Source organism: Mesoplodon densirostris, chromosome 4, assembly GCF_025265405.1.
Source record: "Mesoplodon densirostris isolate mMesDen1 chromosome 4, mMesDen1 primary haplotype, whole genome shotgun sequence".
NCBI classification, from domain to species: domain Eukaryota; kingdom Metazoa; phylum Chordata; class Mammalia; order Artiodactyla; family Ziphiidae; genus Mesoplodon; species Mesoplodon densirostris.
In genome coordinates, this window is record NC_082664.1 from 103,068,685 (window position 1) to 103,089,248 (window position 20,564).

The following is a 20,564-nucleotide window of genomic DNA, read 5'->3' on the forward strand; positions in this document are numbered from 1 at the left end:
ACCTATACCCCTCTTCTCCTTCAGCCCAATTTTTTGAAAATCAGTTAATCTGTTGCCTCCTTTTCTTCCTTTCCCACTTCCTTGTGAACCTTCCTCCTCATGCCACCAACACATGTCATACCAAGATTACCAGTAATCTCTCTTGCACCACATGGATGCTTTTAGGACTGATCTTAACTAGCCTGCAAGCAGCACTTGATGCTCTTAACCACTTCCTCTATAACATATTCTTCCTTTGTCTTCTGTTTTGGGTTCTATTTGTCATAAGGTAATGCCACACTATTTGTTTCCTCTCTGGCTATGTCATTTTAGTCTCCTTTGCAAGCTTATCCTGCTCTAACAGATTAAGTGCTGGAGTTGCTTAAGGCTTATCCCATTTTTCCATTTTGTACTCTTCTTGTCAATCTTATCCATTGCTGTGCTCCCAATTGTCATCAGAATGTCAATCTCCAAAGTCTGTCTCTAGACCTGACCTCTCTCTTAACTCCACAATCCTGTGCCCAGATGACAACTTGGCTTCTCCAGCTGAACTTCTCAAACACAAAGAAGCCAAGACTGAGCTCTGGATTTCCCTTCAAAATCTGGACTTTTGAGTGAATGGCTCTAGTACACTTTAATTGGGCTGGACTCAATCCCGACATCTCCTCTTTCTTATTCCCTTTATTGAGTCCTGTCAACTCAACATCATTACGGTTTCTCAGTACCTGCCCGCTTTTCTCTACTAATAGAACAAGAAGACAAAAAAATGAGAAGACAGCTCTAAAACAAACAGCTCCAACTGACTGACATACATAGAACCTGGAACTGCAGAACTGACTGTAAGCTGGGCCATAAAGAAAGCCCTCAATTGTAGAGGAATGAAAACATCAGGATTTTCTTTCTGATTTAATCATTAGGAATTAAGCTTAGAAATCAGTAACATAAAGATAACTAGACAATCTCATTTTTTAAAGAAATTAAGCATTGTACCTCTAGAAAAACCTATGTATCATAGAAGAACTTAATATAGAAATTAGGAAGTATTTTGCATTAAATGGTAATGATAATTTGACATAATACTCATGGGATGCAGCAAACTCAGTGCTTAAAGGTGACTTTATAACAAATGCATAAGTAAGAGTACAGTCTGAAAATCAGTATCTAATTTTCCATACCAAGAATTTAAATGAAGAAAAGAAACTTAAACCCAAAGGGTATAGGAAGAAGGAAAGAGTAAAATTAAGAACAGAAATCAATAAATCAATAAAGGAAAAGTTAGTTTTAGAAAGATTAAGAAACTAATAAGCCCCTTGTAAGACTGATCAAGAAAATAAGAGATAAAGCATATTACCAGTAGACTATTACATGTTGAATTGGAAACCCTGGTCAGTGCAGGAAGGAAATCTAGTTATTTTAGAAAAGATTAATCAAAATTTTCATCATTTGAAACTAATTTAGTGGCTTAAACTGAAAACCAGAATTAATTATAATTTACAGACAAATTATTAGAGTTAATAAATGACCTCAACAAGGTGGTTGGAATTAGAATCCATTTATAACAATATAAAACAATATAAAAACAATTGACTTAATTTTCTATATACAGCAGCTCACAATGAAAATATAATAAAAATGTCAATAACTTCAAAACTCTGAGTTACCTAGCAATTGATTTAGCAAAATATGGGCAAGATGCTTATTATGAAAGTTTAAACAATATAACTGATGATTGCTAAAGACTGTTTAAAGTTGTACAGATACCACATGATTCAGTGATCTTGCTCCCTGGTATTTACCTAAATGAGTTGAATACTTATGCCTGTGCAAAAACCTTGCAGAGATGTTTATAGCCAAAATTGCCAAAAATTGGAAGCAACCAAGATGTTCTTCAATAGTTGAGTGGATAAACAAACTGTGGTATATCCACACAATGGAATATTATTCAGCAATAAAAATAAATGAGCTGTCTATCAAGCCACAAAAGGCATGGAGGAAAATTAAATGCATAAGTGCAAGAAGCCAGTCTGACAGTATGGTACTGGCACAGAAACAGAAATATAGATCAATGGAACAGGATAGAAAGCCCAGAGATAAACCCATGCACATATGGTTACCTTATCTTTGATAAAGGAGGCAAGAATATACAGTGGAGAAAAAACAGCCTCTTCAATAAGTGGTGCTGGGAAAACTGGACAGCTACATGTAAAAGAATGAAATTAGAACACTTCCTAACGCCATATACAAAAATAAACGCAAAATGGATTAAAGACCTAAATGTAAGGCCAGACACTATAAAACTCTTAGAGGAAAACATAGGCAGAACACTCTATGACATAAATCACAGCAAGATCCTTTTTGACCCACCTCCTAGAGAAATGGACATAAAAACAAAAATAAACAAATGGGACCTAATGAAACTTAAAAGCTTTTGCAAAGTAAAGGAAAGTTTAAACAAGATGAAAAGACAACCCTTAGAATGGAAGAAGATATTTGCCAATGAAGCAACTGACAAAGGATCAATTCCAAAAATTTACAAGCAGCTCATGAAGCTCAATATCAGAAAAACAAACAACCCAATCCAAAAATGGGCAGAAGACCTAAATAGACATTTCTCCATAGAAGATATACAGATTGACAACAGACACACGAAAGGATGCTCAACATCTCTAATCGTTAGAGAAATGCAAATCAGAAGTACAATGAGGTGTCACCTTATACCTGTCAGAATGGCGATCATCAAAAAATCTACAATCAGTAAATGCTGGAGAGGGTGTTTAGAAAAGGGAACTTTCTTGCACTGTTGGTGGGAATGTAAATTGAATATTATGGAGTTCCCTTAAAATAAAAATAGAACTACCATATGACCCAGCAATCCCACTACTGGACATATACCCTGAGAAAACCATAATTTAAAAAGGGTCATGTACCACAGTGTTGATTGCAGCTCTATTTACAATAGCCAGGACATGGAAGCAACCTAAGTGTCCATAGACAGATGAATGGATAAAGAAGATGTGGCACATATATACAATGGAATATTACTCAGCCATAAAAAGAAACTAAATTGGGTGATTTGTAGTGAGGTGGATGGACCTAGAAACTGTCATACAGAGTGAAGTAAGTCAGAAAGAGAAAAACAAATACCGTATGCTAACACATATTTATGGAATCTAAAAATAAAAAAAATTGTTATGAAGAACCTATGGGCAGGACAGGAATAAAGGCGCAGACATAGAGAATGGACTTGAGGACACGGGGAGGGGGAAGGGTAAGCTGGGATGAAGTTAGATAGTTGCAGGGACATATATACACTACCAAATGTAAAACGTTTAAATCTAAACAGTGCAGAAAGAGGAAACAGAACAAGTAGCAGAGGAAACAAACAGGAAACGATAAAATCCTAGACCTAGGTACAAACATATCAATTATTACATTAAATGCAAATGGTCTAAACAAACCAACTACAAAATAGAGATTGTCAAAATGGATTTGAACAGCAAGAAGAGAACTGTTTTAACTGTGACATGTATACAAAAAACAATAGTTTGGTACAGGCACAAAAACAGAAATAAAGATCAATGGAACAGGATAGAAAGCCCAGAAATAAACCCATGCACCTATGGCCAATTAATCTATGACAAACGTGGGAAGACTATAAAATGGAGGAAAGACAGTCTTTCAATAAATGGTGCTGGGAAAGCGGGACAGCTACATGTAAAACAATGAAATTAGAACATTCTTTAACACCATACACAAAAATACACTCAAAATGGACTAAAGACCTAGATGTAAGACCAGACACTATAAAATTCTAAGAGAAAAATATAGGCAGAACACTATTTGACATAAATCACAGCAATATCTTTTTCTATCTGTCTCCCAGAGTAATGGAAAAAAACAAAAAACAAAAAACAAATGAGACCTAATTAAACTCAAAAGCTTTTGCACAGCAAAGGAAATCATAAAGAAAACAAAAAGACAATCCACAGAATGGGAGAAAATATTTGCAAACTATGCAACTGACAAGGAATTAGTCTCCAAAATTTACAAACAGCTCATGCAGCTCAATATCAAAACAACAAACAACCCAATCAAAAAATGGGCAGAAGACCTAAAGAGACATTTCTCCAAATAAGACATACAGATGGCCAAGAGGCACATTAAAAGATGCTCAACATCACTAATTATTAGAGAAATGCAAATCAAAACTACAGTGAGATATCACCTCACACCAGTCAGAATAGCCATCATCAAAAAATCTGCAAACAATAAGTGCTGGAGAGGGTGTGGAGAAAAGGGAACCCTCTTACACTGTTGGTGGGAATGTAAATTGGTACAACCACTATGGAGAACAGTGTGGAGGTTCCTTCAAAAACTAAAAATAGAGCTACCATATGATTCAGCAATCCCAGTTTTGCATATATATCTGGAAAAAAACATGGTTTGAAAGGAGACATGCACCACAGTGTTCAGTGCAGCACTGTTTACAATAGCCAAGACATGGAAGCAACCTAAATGTCCATCGACAGATGAATGGATAAAGAAGATGTGGTACGTATATACAATGGAATATTACTCAGCCATTAAAAAGAAAGAAATAATGCCATTTGCAGCAACATGGATGGACCTGGAGATTATCATACTAAGTGAAGTAAGTCAGACAAATAGCATACAATATTGCTTATATGCAGAATCTAAAAAAATATGATACAAATGAACTTATTTACAAAACAGAAACAGACAGACTTAGAGACACGAACTTATGAACTTATGGTTACGGGGGGGGGAAGTGTTGTGGAGAAGGATAGATTGGGAGTTTGAGATTAACATGTACACATTGTCATATTTAAAATAAAATGCCTTTCCATGAATAAAAATTAAAAAAAAACAGACCTTCAAAATGCAGAAGCAAAGACTGACATAACTGAAAGGAGAAATAGACAAATTCACAGTTATAGCTAAAAAAATGAACACCTCTTCAATAATAACAAGTAGTAGAGTATAAAAGCACTAAACTGTCAACCAACTAGATCTAATAGATATCTATATAACACTCCATTAAATGCAAATTGACTAAAATATTTCTAGATGAACAGAGAAACAATTGTTTTGAGCATATTTGCAAGTTAAATTATAAGATGTGAATTAAATAATGTACTTGTGTCTTGCTAATGTGAAATACAAATTTATGTTTAGAGTAGCAGTTTTAAAAGCAGCATAGAGTTGTAAAATACTTAAAAATTTTAAAGCAGGAATGACCCAGTATGAAATAAATTTAAAAGCTGGGTAACATTGTAATATTAAAAATTTACTCTATGTGAAGCATTATTCTAAGTACTTTTTATGGACTAACTCATTCAGTCCTCACAAGATCCATATGAGGTAGTTATATTTAAACTTATGTATAAAAATGGAAATAATAATAAGACAGCTCTTAAGTAACTTGAGTTAAGATATCAAAATATGACATTATGATAGTATTATCAGTAGTAATAAAAAATAGCTTTTCCTGACTGAACACTTTCTCTGTATCAGATACTCAGACACTGGGACTTAGCACTTCATCTCATTTTGTCTGTAAACTAGGTGATACAATCCCCAGTGGATAGGTGAAAAAATTGAGACTTAGTGTGATAGTACACCTAAGTAGAACATAAAAAAGTAAAATTCCAACCTGTGGAGTCTGTCTCTAGAATCCATTCATCTCCACATTGCCTACTGAAGATACCAAGTTCATCCTGGGATGCTAATGGTCAACAGGCAAGAGCTGTAGAGTCATACTGTCTTGACCTTCAAAAGGCAGTGACTTCCCAATGACTACATGTCCTGGGCTGGGTACAAATGCATGAAGTCCTTGATTTTTGAAAATGCTTTTTGCCATGGCTCTTGGTCTTTTTTGTCCTCAGCCAAATGTGGCAATGTGAGTACAGACCAAATTAGAGTGACTTGACCACACTGTACTTTTTCATATTGGTAAGATTTATTCTGAGGCACTTGACACAGAGAATAAGGGTTATTGCTCCAAATTTGATTTTAATCTGATTCCTAATGCGTCCGCCTTGTTATATCTTAAATTACTTCCTTTCTTGCATAGCATTCACCATAATGTATCATATTTGTCTGTGAAGCATTCCTATCACTCACACCCAACTGCTTGTGGGAAACATTTTCTCTAAATCTTTCATTCTCAAGCTGCAGCTCTGAAGGTGGCTTTTCTTAAGATTTCCATTAGAGAACTTTTGCCAGTTCTTCTGATCTGGTACACTGGAATAAGGGCAGACCTCTCACTCTTATTTTAATATAAATTTTAAAGATACTAGATGGAATCCTAGTTGATATGAGAAGTTGTTTGTCCTTCAGAGTGCACACTTAACTCTAGAAAAGAAGATGATAAGCTTAAAGCAAGATTGATAAACTACAGTCTGCTGCCTGTTTTTATAAATAAAGTTTTATTGGAACATAGGTAAACTCTTTCATTTTGGTATTATCTATGTCTCCTTTGGTGTCACAACAACAGAGTTGAGTAGTTTGACCACCATCTCACCCTCAAAGTCTACAATATTTACTAACTGGCCTTGTACAGAAATTGTTTGCTGACTCTGGGTTTAGAGACATAGAAAGGGACTCCCTTGAATATACTGGTTAAAAGATGCTGTTATTTTTCTAGTAAATGTCTTTTGCTCTGCTTTCTCTAGAGAGGAGATAAAAAAAGAAGCCTTCTTATTTAATTTTTATTCCTGTTTTTTTCAAGGTTTATTAAGGTATTACTGACAAATAAAAATTGCATATATTTAAGGTATACAGTGGTCAATTTAATATATATTACAAAATGAGCACCACAATCAAGTTAATTAATATCTCCATCACCTCATATACTTAGCATTTTTATGTGCATGTGTGTGCTGAGAACACCTAAGATCTACTCTCTTAGCAAATTTCAAAAATACATGGTGATTATAAAAATAAAAATGACAAAGAGATGAGTGTCAGCAAGGGTGTGGCAAATAGGGAACACTTACACACTGTTGGTGGAAATATACATTGGTCTAGTTATTATGGAAAACAATATGGAAGTTCCTTAAACAATGAAAAACTAGAATTAAACCAGCTATCCCGTTTCTGGGTATATATTCAAAGGAAATGAAATCAGTCTCTCCAAGAGATATCTGCATCCCTTTTCACTGCAGCATTATTCACAGTAGCCAAGATTTGGAAAAAAACCTAGATGGCCATTGAAGCATGAATAGATAAAGAAAATGTTGTATATACATGCATATACAGTGGGATATTATTTAGTCATAAAAAGAAGGAAATTCTGTCATTTGCAGCAACAAAGATGAACCTGGAGTGCAATGAGTGAAATAAGCCAAACTCAGAAAACAGTCTTTTAATGTCACATTTTTTGTGTCAACCTTATAGTTTCATGCATTCATTGCTTTAACTTTTCTGTAACTACTCTGATAAAAAGATCTTAAAAATTCAGTTCCATAAGAATGCTTTTCCTGATATTTGTAGATGTTACCAATCAAATGTTTCAATCTTGATCACTTAATGGGAAGGGTAAGATTCTTGAGTCATATTTTCCACTTTAATGTGCCCTGACAGCACTGAGTAGCTTCATGTTCTTTCTTCTTGTCTTCTGTTTCGTAGGAAGGGCCTGTAGAGACGCACTCTTTCCCAGAGTGACTTCCTGGGTCTTCATGCAGCCATGGATCTGGATAAACCTTCTGTCTGGGGCTCTTTAAAACAGCGGACCAGGCCTTTGTTAATCAACCTGAGCAAGAGGAAGGTGAAAAAGAACTCAGACAAACCCCTGGACTTACGGGCCAGGCATTGTCTGGACCGCCGCCTCAGCCTCTCTGTCCCTGACCTCCTGGAGGCTGAGGCCCTGGCCCCGGAGGGGCGGCCTTACTCCCGGCCCCAGTTGTCCTACACCTCGGTGCCTAGCAGCCTGTCTACGGCAGGGATCGTTCCCAAAAGTAGCAGTAGCTCTTTGAAACAGTCTGAAGAAGAATTGGATTGGAGGCAGGAAGAAGCAGGCCACTTTCATGTAGTGGAAACAGACTCCCATGAGACCTACGCCTCTCCTGCCGAGGACAGGCGGGCTTCCAGCAATGGCACCTTTGATATGCTCCAGAAAACTCCCCTTGGAGAGGAAGCGCCAGAAGGGCCAGAGGTGAGACGAGGGCTGGGCACTTTCCTGTTTGTCTGTCTTTTTTCTTTCTTTAAAAGTGTATTCAGCGACCTTGAAAAATTTGGTTAGGATTTATTTTTGTGGTTAGCTTGCATGGAGAGGATGTCATTTATAAGAATTTAAATGAAGGTAATATTGATTGCCCCCAGTGTTTCCATTTGTTTGGGGGTTGACCTCTATGTCTTTTAAAAGTATTACAAATAACCTTCCTAGAATACTTCAAGGCATTAAAAGCCCTATTGGATGAGTTTTCCTTTTTCCATCTCCTGGCAAAGAAATCAAGAGCATAACTTTAACTTTTTGCTGAAATGTGTGTCTGTTTCTATCTCTCTGTCTCCACTACCCACAGACAAAAATGCATATTCACATTCCTAAGAAATGTAAGAATATGTGTCTCCTTTTGACTGCCAGAGAGTTGGGACTCTCTTCTCTTTCACAAGTATGTACCTGCGTGAGTGTCTGCTCCTGTGCACATGTGTGCACACTTACCTGTGGGCAACTTCACTTGCCTCCTCTAAAAATGAAAAGAAAGCCAAATATTAAAGGAAACAAATTCTTATCAATTCAGTGATTTTTATAAAGCTTTAGTATTTCTATACGGTAAAAATAACCAAATATAATTATGCGACAAATATTATATTTCTAGGATGAATTTAATTTAAACGTAATCATCAGATGACCAACTATAACTATAAGGATAACCAGTTTAATCCGTTTTTTAAAAAATCTTACATTTATGGCACTAGAAGTAGGTTTCAGTGTTGAGGCAATGGCTTAAATTTTTTATATTCTAGGTTAGTGTTATAATTATGGACAAAACTGGTTATTCCACTAGGATTTTTTATTTTATTTTTAGAACCAAAGCCTCTTAGTTATGCCATACATTTAGATTTCACTGGGGAGTGGGATTGTGGATATTTGAAGACCATATTCTTTTGGAAGCATTACTATATTAAGACACCATTAAGCATTAAAAGACTTAACTATTTGTTTCATAACCATTAACATTAATGAAATCCTTTTTGTAACAATTTTTTATGATGTTTACTGTTATTTGTAAATTTGAAATATCTTTTTCCACTAATCAAAATATAAATTAAGTGAATTTTTAAACATAGTTCCTAATTCATAGTTTAGTATGAAGGAGGTAAGATGTTAAATTGTATACTAATGTTAATCTTTATCTTCTTGTTACTTATTAACTGACCGGAAAAAAAATAGGTGGGCTTCTTGGCCTTGATAGGCTAAACAAACTCAAGTTAGAGGAAGTTATTTTATTTTATTATTTTTTTTTTTTTGTGGTACGCGGGCCTCTCACTGTTGTGGCCTCCCCCGTTGCGGAGCGCAGGCTCCGGACGCGCAGGCTCCGGACGCGCAGGCTCAGCGGCCATGGCTCACGGGCCCAGCCGCTCCGCGGCATATGGGATCCTCCCAGACCGGGGCACGAACCCGTATCCCCTGCATCGGCAGGCGGACTCTCAACCACTTGCGCCACCAGGGAGGCCCGAGGAAGTTATTTTAAAAGTTAGTGCTGTTAAACTATTTTGCTGACTATAAATATTTAATGCCTACTCTAACTCGGGCATCATAAAGATTCTATTGGAAATAAGAGATGGATAAGAATGTGACCCTGCCTTCAAGTTGTGATCTATTAGGACATAGCATTAATTGTAGCATAAGAGGCAAACAGATATTGGGGCTGGCTGTCTGTGCAAAACATTCAAGCCTTTCTCCTGGCAGCTCAGTGGTTGGAGGAGATCATATGTGGGGACCCAAGGGCTTGTCATGTGTGAGGCAGTGTTCAAGTTGGCACAGACGATAAGTAGGATTTGATAGGTGAGGAAATATGACAAACACAGGCCTGAAGTGTGGATGGGGGGTGGTCAAGGGTGGTGAGCATTCTGCTCTGCCTTGAATGAAGGCTGGAGGGCTTTCTGACATGACGTGTATCTGCAGTGGCTGTGGGCTGTGCTGAGGGCTGTCAGTGATGTGATGGCGGATGTATGGTTTGCAGATGGGTGGCAGTGGTTATTTTCTCTTCTCCAGCTAAATGCAGAAGAGCCTGAAATGTGCAGTCCTTTAGGTTATTCTGGGTAGTTTGATTTAACTCAGCCATTAAACAGACAAACAAACAACAACAACTAAAAACTTCTTTCTTGAAAAAGAATCTTCTGCTTCTCTTCTCCTGCCCTAAAAATAATTGACATAGACTGAGACTGAGTCTGCCTTCTGTGGCCCCTCATGGCCATTTATCTGCTTGGTGAGCTGTTTGCAGAGGATGGAGAGACAGGGCTGCAGCTCCTCAGACCCGTAGGATCACTGTGGTCAGGTGCAGTATCTCACCTACCCACTGCTCCTCCCCCTGTTCCTCCCCCTCCCCCTGTATTGGGTGGGCTGCTCCCACTACCTGAGGATCCGGTTCATCACTTGGCACGGAAGTTAGCCCCTCCCTTGCTTCTCTTTTGCACTAGGCTATGTTAATTTTGGGGTGGTGTGACTGGGGAAGTCTTGTCTAACTTGTCTTTACTCAGGGCCCAGCTCTGTGCCTGCTCCATCAATGTTTTTTTAATAGAGAAATCAACGATGGCAGTGTGTGCATTCGTAGGGCTTTTGTTAGTGTCTTCTCTTTGACTTCTCTTCAGTTTATGATTTAAAGTCAGCATTTTTTTGGTTTTGTTGCAAAAAACTCATCATACCATCAAGGAACTCTTTTTATATAGTATTGACTGAAGATATAGAGAGATTTAGACAGGTGTGGAGCCCAAATTGAATACTCATTTAAAATTTGAATTTATTATCTATGAATTTAAAAAATTTTTAATTGAAGTATAGTTGATTTTCAGTGTTGCGTTAATTTCTGCTGTGCAGCAAAGTGATTCAGTTATACATATATATGTACATATATACACATTCTTTTTTAAAATATTCTTTTCAATTATAGTTTGTCATAGGATATTGAATATAGTTCTCTGTACTATACAGTAGGACCTTGTTTTTTATCCATTCTCTATATAAAAGCTTACATCTGCTAACCCCAACCTTCCACCTCTTCCCTCCCCCAAACCCCTCCCCTTTGGCAACCACAAGTCTGTTCTTTATGTATTTTTAAAATGAATGGAAATCCTTCCATGTCTCTGCAAATGGCACAATTTCGTTCCTTTTTATGGCTGAGTAATATTCCATTGTACATAGGTACCACATCTCCTTTATCCATTCCTCTGTTTATGGACATTTAGGTTGCTTCCATGACCTGGCTGTTGTAAATAGTGCTGCAGTGAACATTGGAGTGCATGTATCTTTTTAAATTTTGGTTTTCTCTGGGTATGTACCCAGGAGTGGGATTGCTGGGTCACATGGTAGTTTTTGTGCCACTTGCAGAGACATGGATGGACCTAGAGATTGTCATACAGAGTAAAGTAAGTCAGAAAGTGAAAAACAAATATCGTATAATATCACATATGTGGAATCTAGAAAAATGGTACAGATGAACTTATTTGCAAAGCAGAAATAGAGGCATAGATGTAGAGAACAAACATATGGATACCAAGGGGGAAAGGGGGGTGGGATGAATTGGGAGATTGGGACTGACATGTATACACTACTATGTATAAAATATACACAGGGAACTCTACTCAATGCTCTGTGGTGACTTAAATGGGAAGGAAATCCAAAAAAGGAGGGATATATAGACATACAGCTGATTCACTTTGCGGTATAGGAGAAACTAACACAACATTGTAAAGCAACTATACTCCAATAAAAATTATTTAAAAAAATAAGATGAATGAATGTCCTGCTGAATTCCTGTCATCTGTGAGTTCTGGAGTTGGTTAGTCCTTGTCTCAGATCTGGTTTATCTGTTTCTTTCTAATGAAGAGCAAACAGAGTTCTACGGCTTTCACGAAATGGGGGAGGAAATGAGGAAGAAGGTAGGGATTGACATGTGACAAGCCCAGTGGACAATGAGGTTAATAGGATGTTTGCCAGTATCCTTGGTGTAACTTATTTCTTGCGGAGCTTTCCAGAGGGGGGTGAGAGATGGAACATCTGTGGTCTCAGGCACCCATGGGGATTTGTCTTACATTTTAGTGCCCAATGCCGTCTTGATGCCAGGTTGAGCTTCAGCAGTATTGCCTGAATGTCCTGCAGTCACTTTCTAGTCCTGCTAGTGTCAGCAAAAGAAATGAAGTGTTGGCTGACAGTTACGGGGGAAAGAATTTGAGGCAAAGAAGAAATTTAAGTGTGGGAGAAGAGGAATAATGGATGTGAGAATGTAGAGGCCGGGTGGAGACTGGAATAGTCAGTGCAGGTGCTCCAACCAGCCATAAAACCAAAACGGGAGGAGGTAGGTTTAGAATAAAAGACACACTGGTAGAAGGGGTTCTCTAGACTCTCTCTCTCTTTTTTTTTTTATTTTTTATTATTATTATTTTTTTTGCAGTACGCAGACCTCTCCCATTGCGGAGCATAGGCTCCGGATGCACAGGCCCAGCGGCCATGGCTCAGGGGCCCAGCCGCTCCGTGGCATGTGGGATCTTCCCAGACTGGGGCACGAACCCGTGTCCCCTGCATTGGCAGGCGGACTCTCAACCACTGCGCCACCAAGGAAGCCCTCTTTTTTTTTTTAAATTAATTTTTATTGGAGTATAGTTGCTTTATAATTTTGTGTTAGTTTCTACTGTATAGCAAAATGAATCAGCTGTATGTGTACATATAGCACCTCTTTTATGGATTTCCTTCCCATTTAGGTCACCACAGAGCATTAAGTAGAGTTCCCTGTACTATACAGTAGGTTCTCATTAGTTGTCTATTTTATACTTAGTAGTGTGTATATGTCAGTCCCAAACTCCCAATTTATCACACCACCACTTCCCCCTTGGTATCCATACATTTGATCTCTGTGTCTGTGTCTCTATTTCTGCTTTGCAAGTAAGATTATCTATACCATTTTTATAGATTCCGCATATATGAGTTAATATACAATATTTGTTTTCCTCTTTCTGGCTTACTTCACTCTGTATGACACTCTCTACATCCATCCATGTCTTTACAAATGACCCAATTTCATTCTTTTTTATGGCTGAGTAATATTGCATTGTATATATCTACCAAATCTTCTTTATCCGTTCATCTGTCGATGGACATTTAGGTTGCTTCCATGTCTCCAGACTCTTTCTTGAGCCCTGGATTCATATTGCACTTGATACCCCACAGAACCCTTGTCTCATGACAGAATTCACTGTCTACCTGGAGTTCCCCCCAAATACAGACCATCGTTTCTTGTCAACATTGCCATTATTCACCTATTTGCTCAACAGGAAAAAAAAACTGTGAGTCATGCTGGACTGTTTTACTTCCTTTACTTCTAATGTTCTATTAAATTTTCATTTATCCATGTTACATCTTACATCTTCTCCTCCCTTTTTTTCTTCGTTCCTCTCATCTTTCAAGGCCCAGCTGAAATCTTCCTTCTCTGTGGTACTTTTCCCAACTCTACAATAAATATGACTCTCCTGCCTTCATTTGCAAGCATTGCTACTTTTACTGTTGCTGAACGCTGACCTCATCCTGCTTTCTGTAGAAGTCTGTAGAGAGAAAGGGATTAGAACAGGTAGAGGAGGTCGAGATGTGAAGGCATATTGGTGCTGGGCAAGAGTGTCATTGGATAAGACCCTAAGAAGGTCGCAAGTTCCAAGACCTGTATTAACTGTCTGGTGACCCCCTGGCTCTGAGGACCAACTCATGATAAACAAATGATCATGAGACTAAGCTGAAAATGACAATCACAACTAATTTTTAGTGAGAATTAAATACTATATAGACTCTAATGCTCATTTTGACATTAATAGCTCATTGTTTCAATGCTGTCAAGTTACTTTGGAAGCCAGATCATAATCAACGCCTACTTCATTAACTTGCTGGGAAAAAGAATTATTTCAGGGCCTGGAAATACTTGAAAAATCCATGTTAGGTGTATTAACTCCCTGAAGTCAGCCTACATGAGAAGTCACATAGAGTCAGGAGATTGTTCTATGAATCACTGCACAGACAACGGGTAGGTTCTACACTGAAATGGCATCTGGTGTGCTGTCCATTTCACAGGAGGGATTGAGCTGTAGATGAGAACTTGACACAATTACAGTTTGTTTGCTAGGACGCACTGCATCCATCTCCACATGCCAACCTGCTTTGCCAATGAAGCCGAGATTCTTAAAGTCCTGTGGGATAGGTTTCCTCTTCCCTCCATAGGGTTCAAATGGGCAGGTCCAAACTTTTACCTAGGCTTCCTTGCAGGACCTTTCCCTTTTTGTGATTGACACGTTATTTTATTAACAACTATTACCATAGTTGTATGTTGTCACTTTTACTCAGGCTGATAGCCTATCATGGTTGCCTGACAACCAGATTGTCTGCAGTAGGTGGCTGCGTATGTCCCACCTCTGATGGGCAAAAGGTAGTCTTACCGTTTCATTTCCATTGGTCTCATCACCAAGACCTGGGGCTTAAGAGGCAGTAGGGTATCTCACCCTACAGACAAACACCACCACCACCTTGTATTTGGTTAGTTGTGTAGAAGTCAGCCTCTCTTGTCAGATTGGAAGCTGTCTTCTTCTTCTCCCAGCCTTTCTGCAAACCTTGCTTATGTAAAATATATTGATTCACTTTGTGTCTGAAGTTGACTGCTAGGTGCTGTGGGGCCATAAGAAATTCAGTTTGGTTGGGGAAGGTGGTGATACATGGAGGCCCTGAGTGGGTAGGTGAGTTCTGAAGGAGTTCTCAAATGCAGATTCAATATGAAGAAACTAAAATTAAGGAGACTCAGAGGGAGAGTAGCTTATTTTTCCTTCTTTTCTTCTTATCTTGCTATTTTTTTGTTACTTCCTTCTCCTGTCAACATTCCCCCCCCCCCAGTAATTTTACAAGATACTTTCTCATGCCTTGGAAAATCAGTTAAGTGTTTAGAGAATACAGAGAATTCCCTCTGGTTCTCATCTCCAGTGTTGATGATGGAATTGAGATTAGATGAGGTACTGGAAACAGTGACCAACACTATGAGGCAGTCTCTAGACAGTGCTAGATAACCAACCAGTTGAGGTGAGAGGGGAGTGGTTGCTCTGAGTATGTGGTCGGAAAGGCCTGAAGAGGATGTGTTTTGAGGTTAAGACTCAAGTGGTTGGGGAGTAAATCCGAGTAGTTACGGTTGCTGTTCATGATGCTAGCAAAATAGAATGCTCTTAGGCCAGTACATGGCAGTCACAAGTGCCTAACAAGGACTCACTGCTATGATTATGGTTGTATTTATTACCATTATTATTTTTATCATTACCTTTTCAGCATGAAATCGAGGGCCAAGGAGGTTGAATGACTTGCCTAATATTATCCAGCTAGTAAATGTCAGAGCCAGGATCTAAATCCAGTACTGTTTGAATCCAAAGCCTGTGCATAAAACTGTGTACATTAGGGCTTTAGAGAAATGCACATCTGCAAGTTGGGAGAACTCAGAGATGGTAATCTAAAAAATGTTGATCATCAAGGGAAGATGTATGTTTTTCTTTGTCCTCTGTGCCCTTTTAAATGCAGGGCTAATTATGGTGATGGAATGGCTTATTATCATGGTCTATAGCCAGTAATCCTGAATGGAAGGATTATTACCATCCCTGCCCCACCATCCATGTAACCCCACAATGGGATACATCCTTCCCTATCATTTTATTTGACAGTTAGAGTATTAAACAACTCGCTGTAGTGCAAGTTTAAGTGGATGAGTTGAGTGGTTTAGAGAAGTACCCTGTTGGGATAGTTCCAGAAACTCTGCTTGGCAACCACAGAGCTTCAGTTTAGTGACCACAGAGAAGCAAAATGACAAACCAGAGAGGAGAGGAAACAACCTACGGCTTTCAGAATTAAACAAGTGCGTCAATTTCTCTACACTTCAATTACATGTTCTTTACTATTTTTGTTTTATCTCAGAAATCATTGCTCAACATAAATGGGGTCAGTGAGACAAATATGTAAACCATGTCTCAGGATGCTTCATGGGGTTGGCCCCTTTTTTCTTTTTCCATCCCTCCTTCCCATACCTACTACGTGCTGATCCTGCCCTGAGTCACTGGGAACACAGCAGTCAACAAAACAGACAACAGGGTATTTCCTCATGGAGATCCTGTTCTACATGGTGGCGGGCTACAGATATATTCAGAAAGTGATAGATTTAATGGAGAAAAATAAAGCAGAGGAGTGCTCGGGTGGAGGTGTGACCATTTTGAACACAGTGGTCAGGAAATATCTCTTCTGAGAAGATAACATTTACACAAAGTCCTAGAGGAGGCAAGGAAGCAAGTCATGTGCATATCTGGAGACAAAGCATTTCTAAAGGAGAGAACAGCCAGTGTGCAGGTTCCAGGAAGGCAGGAGTGTGCCTGGCATTTGTCAGGAAGAGCAGGAAAGCAGTGTGACTGGAGAGGATGGTAGGAGGTGTCAGTTACTTCTGAGGATATATCACATGGGCTTTCCCATCCTGCCAGGCAACTCTGCTACCATAACAACTACCCAGGGTGCTGGATGAGCAGATGCAAAGGAACCCTATGGGCTTGGTGCCGTGTTGCTCACAGGCAGGACAGGAAGAATCAATAGCATATAGTGGTGCTTGCTGTACCTACTGTGAACACCGGGAATAGCAGTAAGTGGGTTTGCCTGAGATCAGAACTGTGGAGGAAGAGGGCACAGGTTGATAAGCTGGGTGGAGAGGGGAAGACAGCACTGTCCCGAGATATGTTATACCTTGATTGTCTATCTGTCATCATAACAGTGTCAATGAGGAAGGGATGGTCAGAATGAAGGGAGGGACTTGGGTTGCTGACCACCTTCATTGAGTTGTTTTCTCCAGTCTTCCCAAACACATCCTCTGTCCTCATAATAATAAAAATAATAGAGTGGCAACACCAATCCAGTAGCACTCTGAGAGGTTATGTGTAAGAAACTCTGCAAAGTGCAATGTAAATGTCATCTCATTGGACCACATCTATTGGGCTCACCCTTTATACAAAGAGCCTTGTGCAGTGTCTGACCCAAAGAAGGTACGCAGTAGATATCTTTGAATGAATGAATTTTTCTCCTACTAACTTACAAGGATATTTTTTTGCCCCTTTTAGAGATGGTCCCATGGTCGTGAATTTTAAGTAAGTAAACTTTTCAAGGACACAGAGCCAAGAAGTAGCAGAAGTGGAATTCAAATCTAGGTCTTTGTGACTCCAGAGTTTTGTCTACTACTGTGCAGAGCTGCCTGCCTGTATGTCAGATGAGGTGTTCTGCTTTTGCGTTCTTCTGGTTTTGGGCATAGTTGTGGTTCAGTGAAGAGTGGATACCCAGGACTCAGATGAAGGGCTAACTCTCTTGCTTCTCTTTGGCAACCATCTAGCCTCTTAGCTCTGGCTCCCAATTTGTACATTGTAAATTACTAATGACAGCCCATAGACTCCTTATAAGAAGTTAATAGGAGTGTGTGTTCATCAGTTATGAACTACTAAGCAAAGTAAAGGGGGTACTGTTAATCTTTTAAAGTATCTACTGCTAATAGTAATGAAAACAATTATGGAAGGTCAGTAAGGAAATATTACTGAATATGGTAAGAAAAGTTCATTATACCAAGGTTGCAAACATTTTCTGTAAAGGACCCAGTAATGAATAGGTCCATCTTTGTGAGCCATAGATCTCTCTCTGTGGTAACTACTCAACTCTGGTGTTGTAGCATGAAATTAGCCATAGAAATATATATAGATATGTACATAGGCAGTGTATAAATGAATAGGTAGGGCTAGGTTTGAAAGTTCAAACTTTGTAAAAACAAGTGTTGGGCTTTACTTTGCTGGTGGATAGGTAGTGAATATATGTATACACACATGTGCACATACACACACCTGACTTATATTTTGTACAGTAGATAATATTCCAGGGTAATCACTTTAAGTGAACAATCTTGGAGGTGGGGAAAAATAAATGTGTATACCTTGATTGTATGATCAATAACCTCCTAAAAAGTTGTATAAAAATTGAATATGGAGGGTGGAGTCAACATGGCGGCATGGGAAGATGTGGAGTTCATGTCTCCCCACAACTAGGGTGCCTGCTGGATGCTGGTGGGACACCTTGATGCCCATGGAGATGGGAAGAACCCCCAAGGGAACCGGTCGGACATGGAGGTACTGAGGAGGGAGGAGAAGTGGAGGATGAACAGTACTGGCACCCCTGAGGGGTGGCTTAGATGGGGGAGGGTTTCCCATGCTTGGATGGACCCTTGGGGGCTCAGATCAGGGGGGAGTGCACTGAGCATTTCACTTGCCTAATAGGCCTGGAAAGTCTACCTGGCTCTTAGGCCGAGTCCTTTGCCCGCAGAGGCCCCCTCCAGGCCGCGTTGGTCCTGGGGGAATAGGAGGAAGGCCGGGGGAGAACAGGAGAAGCAGGCAGGAGGGGCCTTCCAGGACCAGAGGAGCAGGAGAGGAGTGGAGAGCGTTTTCCCTACCCACTCAGACCCCAGAAGCCTGCTGGGCTCCCAGGTGGGGTCCCCCACCCTATGAGACCAGAGGCTGGGGCCCCTTCTGTTCCGTTGAGTCTAAGCCCCAGCCCCCACACCCCCCACGGCCTTTTCCAGTCCTATGGGTCCTAAGCATAGGCCCCACTGGCTGCCCAAACCCTGTCTCTGCCTAGGTCTTACCCTCCACAGCCAAGGCCTTTTCTGCCTCCCCCCCACCCTTTTTTTTTTCTTCTCCTCTATTTTACTATTGTGGTTCTGTTTTCCCTTCTGGTTGTTGTTTCATCTATATTTTTATTTTTATACTCTTTCTAACATACCTGTTAGTTTCCTAGTCTGATTTTAGTTTTTACTCTTTGTTACTGTTCTCCTTTTTTTCTCTCTCTTTTTTTTTTGCCACCCCACACAGCTTACAGAATCTTGGTTCACGAGGGAGGGGTTGGGCCGAAACTTGTGTGGTGGGAGCTCCAAATCTGAACCACTGGTCTAACAGAGAACTTCAGACCCCAGGGAATATTCATCAGAGTGAGGTCTCCCAGAGGTCATCATCTTGGCACCAAGAACCAGCTCTACCCAGCAACCTACAAGCTCCAGTGTCGGAAGCCTTAGGCCAAACACCCAGTAAGACAGGAACACAATCCCACCCATCAAAAAACAAACAAAAAAATAAGACAGGAAAAAATATGTCACAAGTGAAGGAGCAAGGTAAAAACCTACAAGACCAAATAAATGAAGAAGAAATAGACAATCTACCTGAAAAATAATTCAGAGTAATGATAGTAAAGATGATCCAGAATCTTAGAAATAGAATGGAGGCAACGATTGAGAAAATACAAGAAATGTTTAATAAAGATCTAGAAGAACTAGAGAACAAACAAACAGAGATGAACAACACAATAACTGAAATGAAAAATATACTAGAAGGAATCAATAACAGAATAACTGAGGCAGAAGAATGAATAAGTGAGCTGGAAGACAAGATGGTGGAAATAACTGCCAAGGAGCAGAATAAAGAAAAAAGAAGGAAAAGAATTGAAGACAACCTCAGAGACCTCTGGGACAACACTAAATGCACCAACATTCAAATTATAGGGTCCCAGAAGAAGAAGAGAAAAAGAAAGGGTCTGAGAAAATATTTGAAGAGATTATAGTGTAAAACTTCCCCAACATGGGAAAGGAAATTGTCACCCAAGTCCAGGAAGCGCAGAGAGTCCCGTACAGGATAAACCCTAGGAGAAACACACCAAGACACATATTAATCAAACTAACAAAAATTAAATTCAAAGAAAAAATATTAAAAGCAGCAGGAGAAAAACAAAAAATAACATACAAATTTATCCCCATAAGGTTATCAGCTGAGTTTTCAGCAGAAACTCTGCAGGTCAGAAGGGAGTGGCAAGATATACTTAAACTGAGGAAAGAGAAAAACCTACAACCAAGATTACTCTACCCAGCAAGGATCTCATTCAGATTCGATGGAGAAATCAAAAGCTTTTCAGATAAGCAAAAGCTAAGAGAATTCAGCACCACCAAACTAGCTTTACAACAAATGCTAAATAAACTTCTCGAGGCGAGAAACACAAGAGAATAAAACGACCCACAAAAACAAACCCAAAACAAGTAAGAAAATGGTAATAGGAACATACATATCAATAATAACCTTGAATGTAAATGGATTAAACGCCCCAGCCAAAAGACACAGACTGGCTGAATGGTTACAAAAACAAGACCCATATATATGCTCTCTACAAGAGACCCACTTCAGACCTAGGGACACATACAGACTGAAAGTGAAGGGATGGGGAAAGATATACCATGTGAATGAAAATCAAAAGAAATCTGGAGTCGCAATACTTGTATCAG

At 39.3% G+C, this 20,564-nt stretch overlaps 1 protein-coding gene across 4 annotated transcripts in view; it reads left to right on the forward strand.

Moving 5' to 3' along the window:
* Positions 1 to 7,687: 7,687 nt before the first annotated feature.
* The window catches only part of MCTP2 (multiple C2 and transmembrane domain containing 2), a 198,956-nt gene continuing 186,079 nt past the window's right edge, over positions 7,688 to 20,564 (forward strand). For all 4 annotated transcript variants that reach the window (XM_060095091.1, XM_060095093.1, XM_060095094.1 and 1 more), the window contains exon 1: positions 7,688 to 8,155. In XM_060095091.1, the coding sequence (XP_059951074.1) occupies positions 7,688 to 8,155 (468 nt within the window). The remainder of the gene's footprint in view (positions 8,156 to 20,564) is intronic.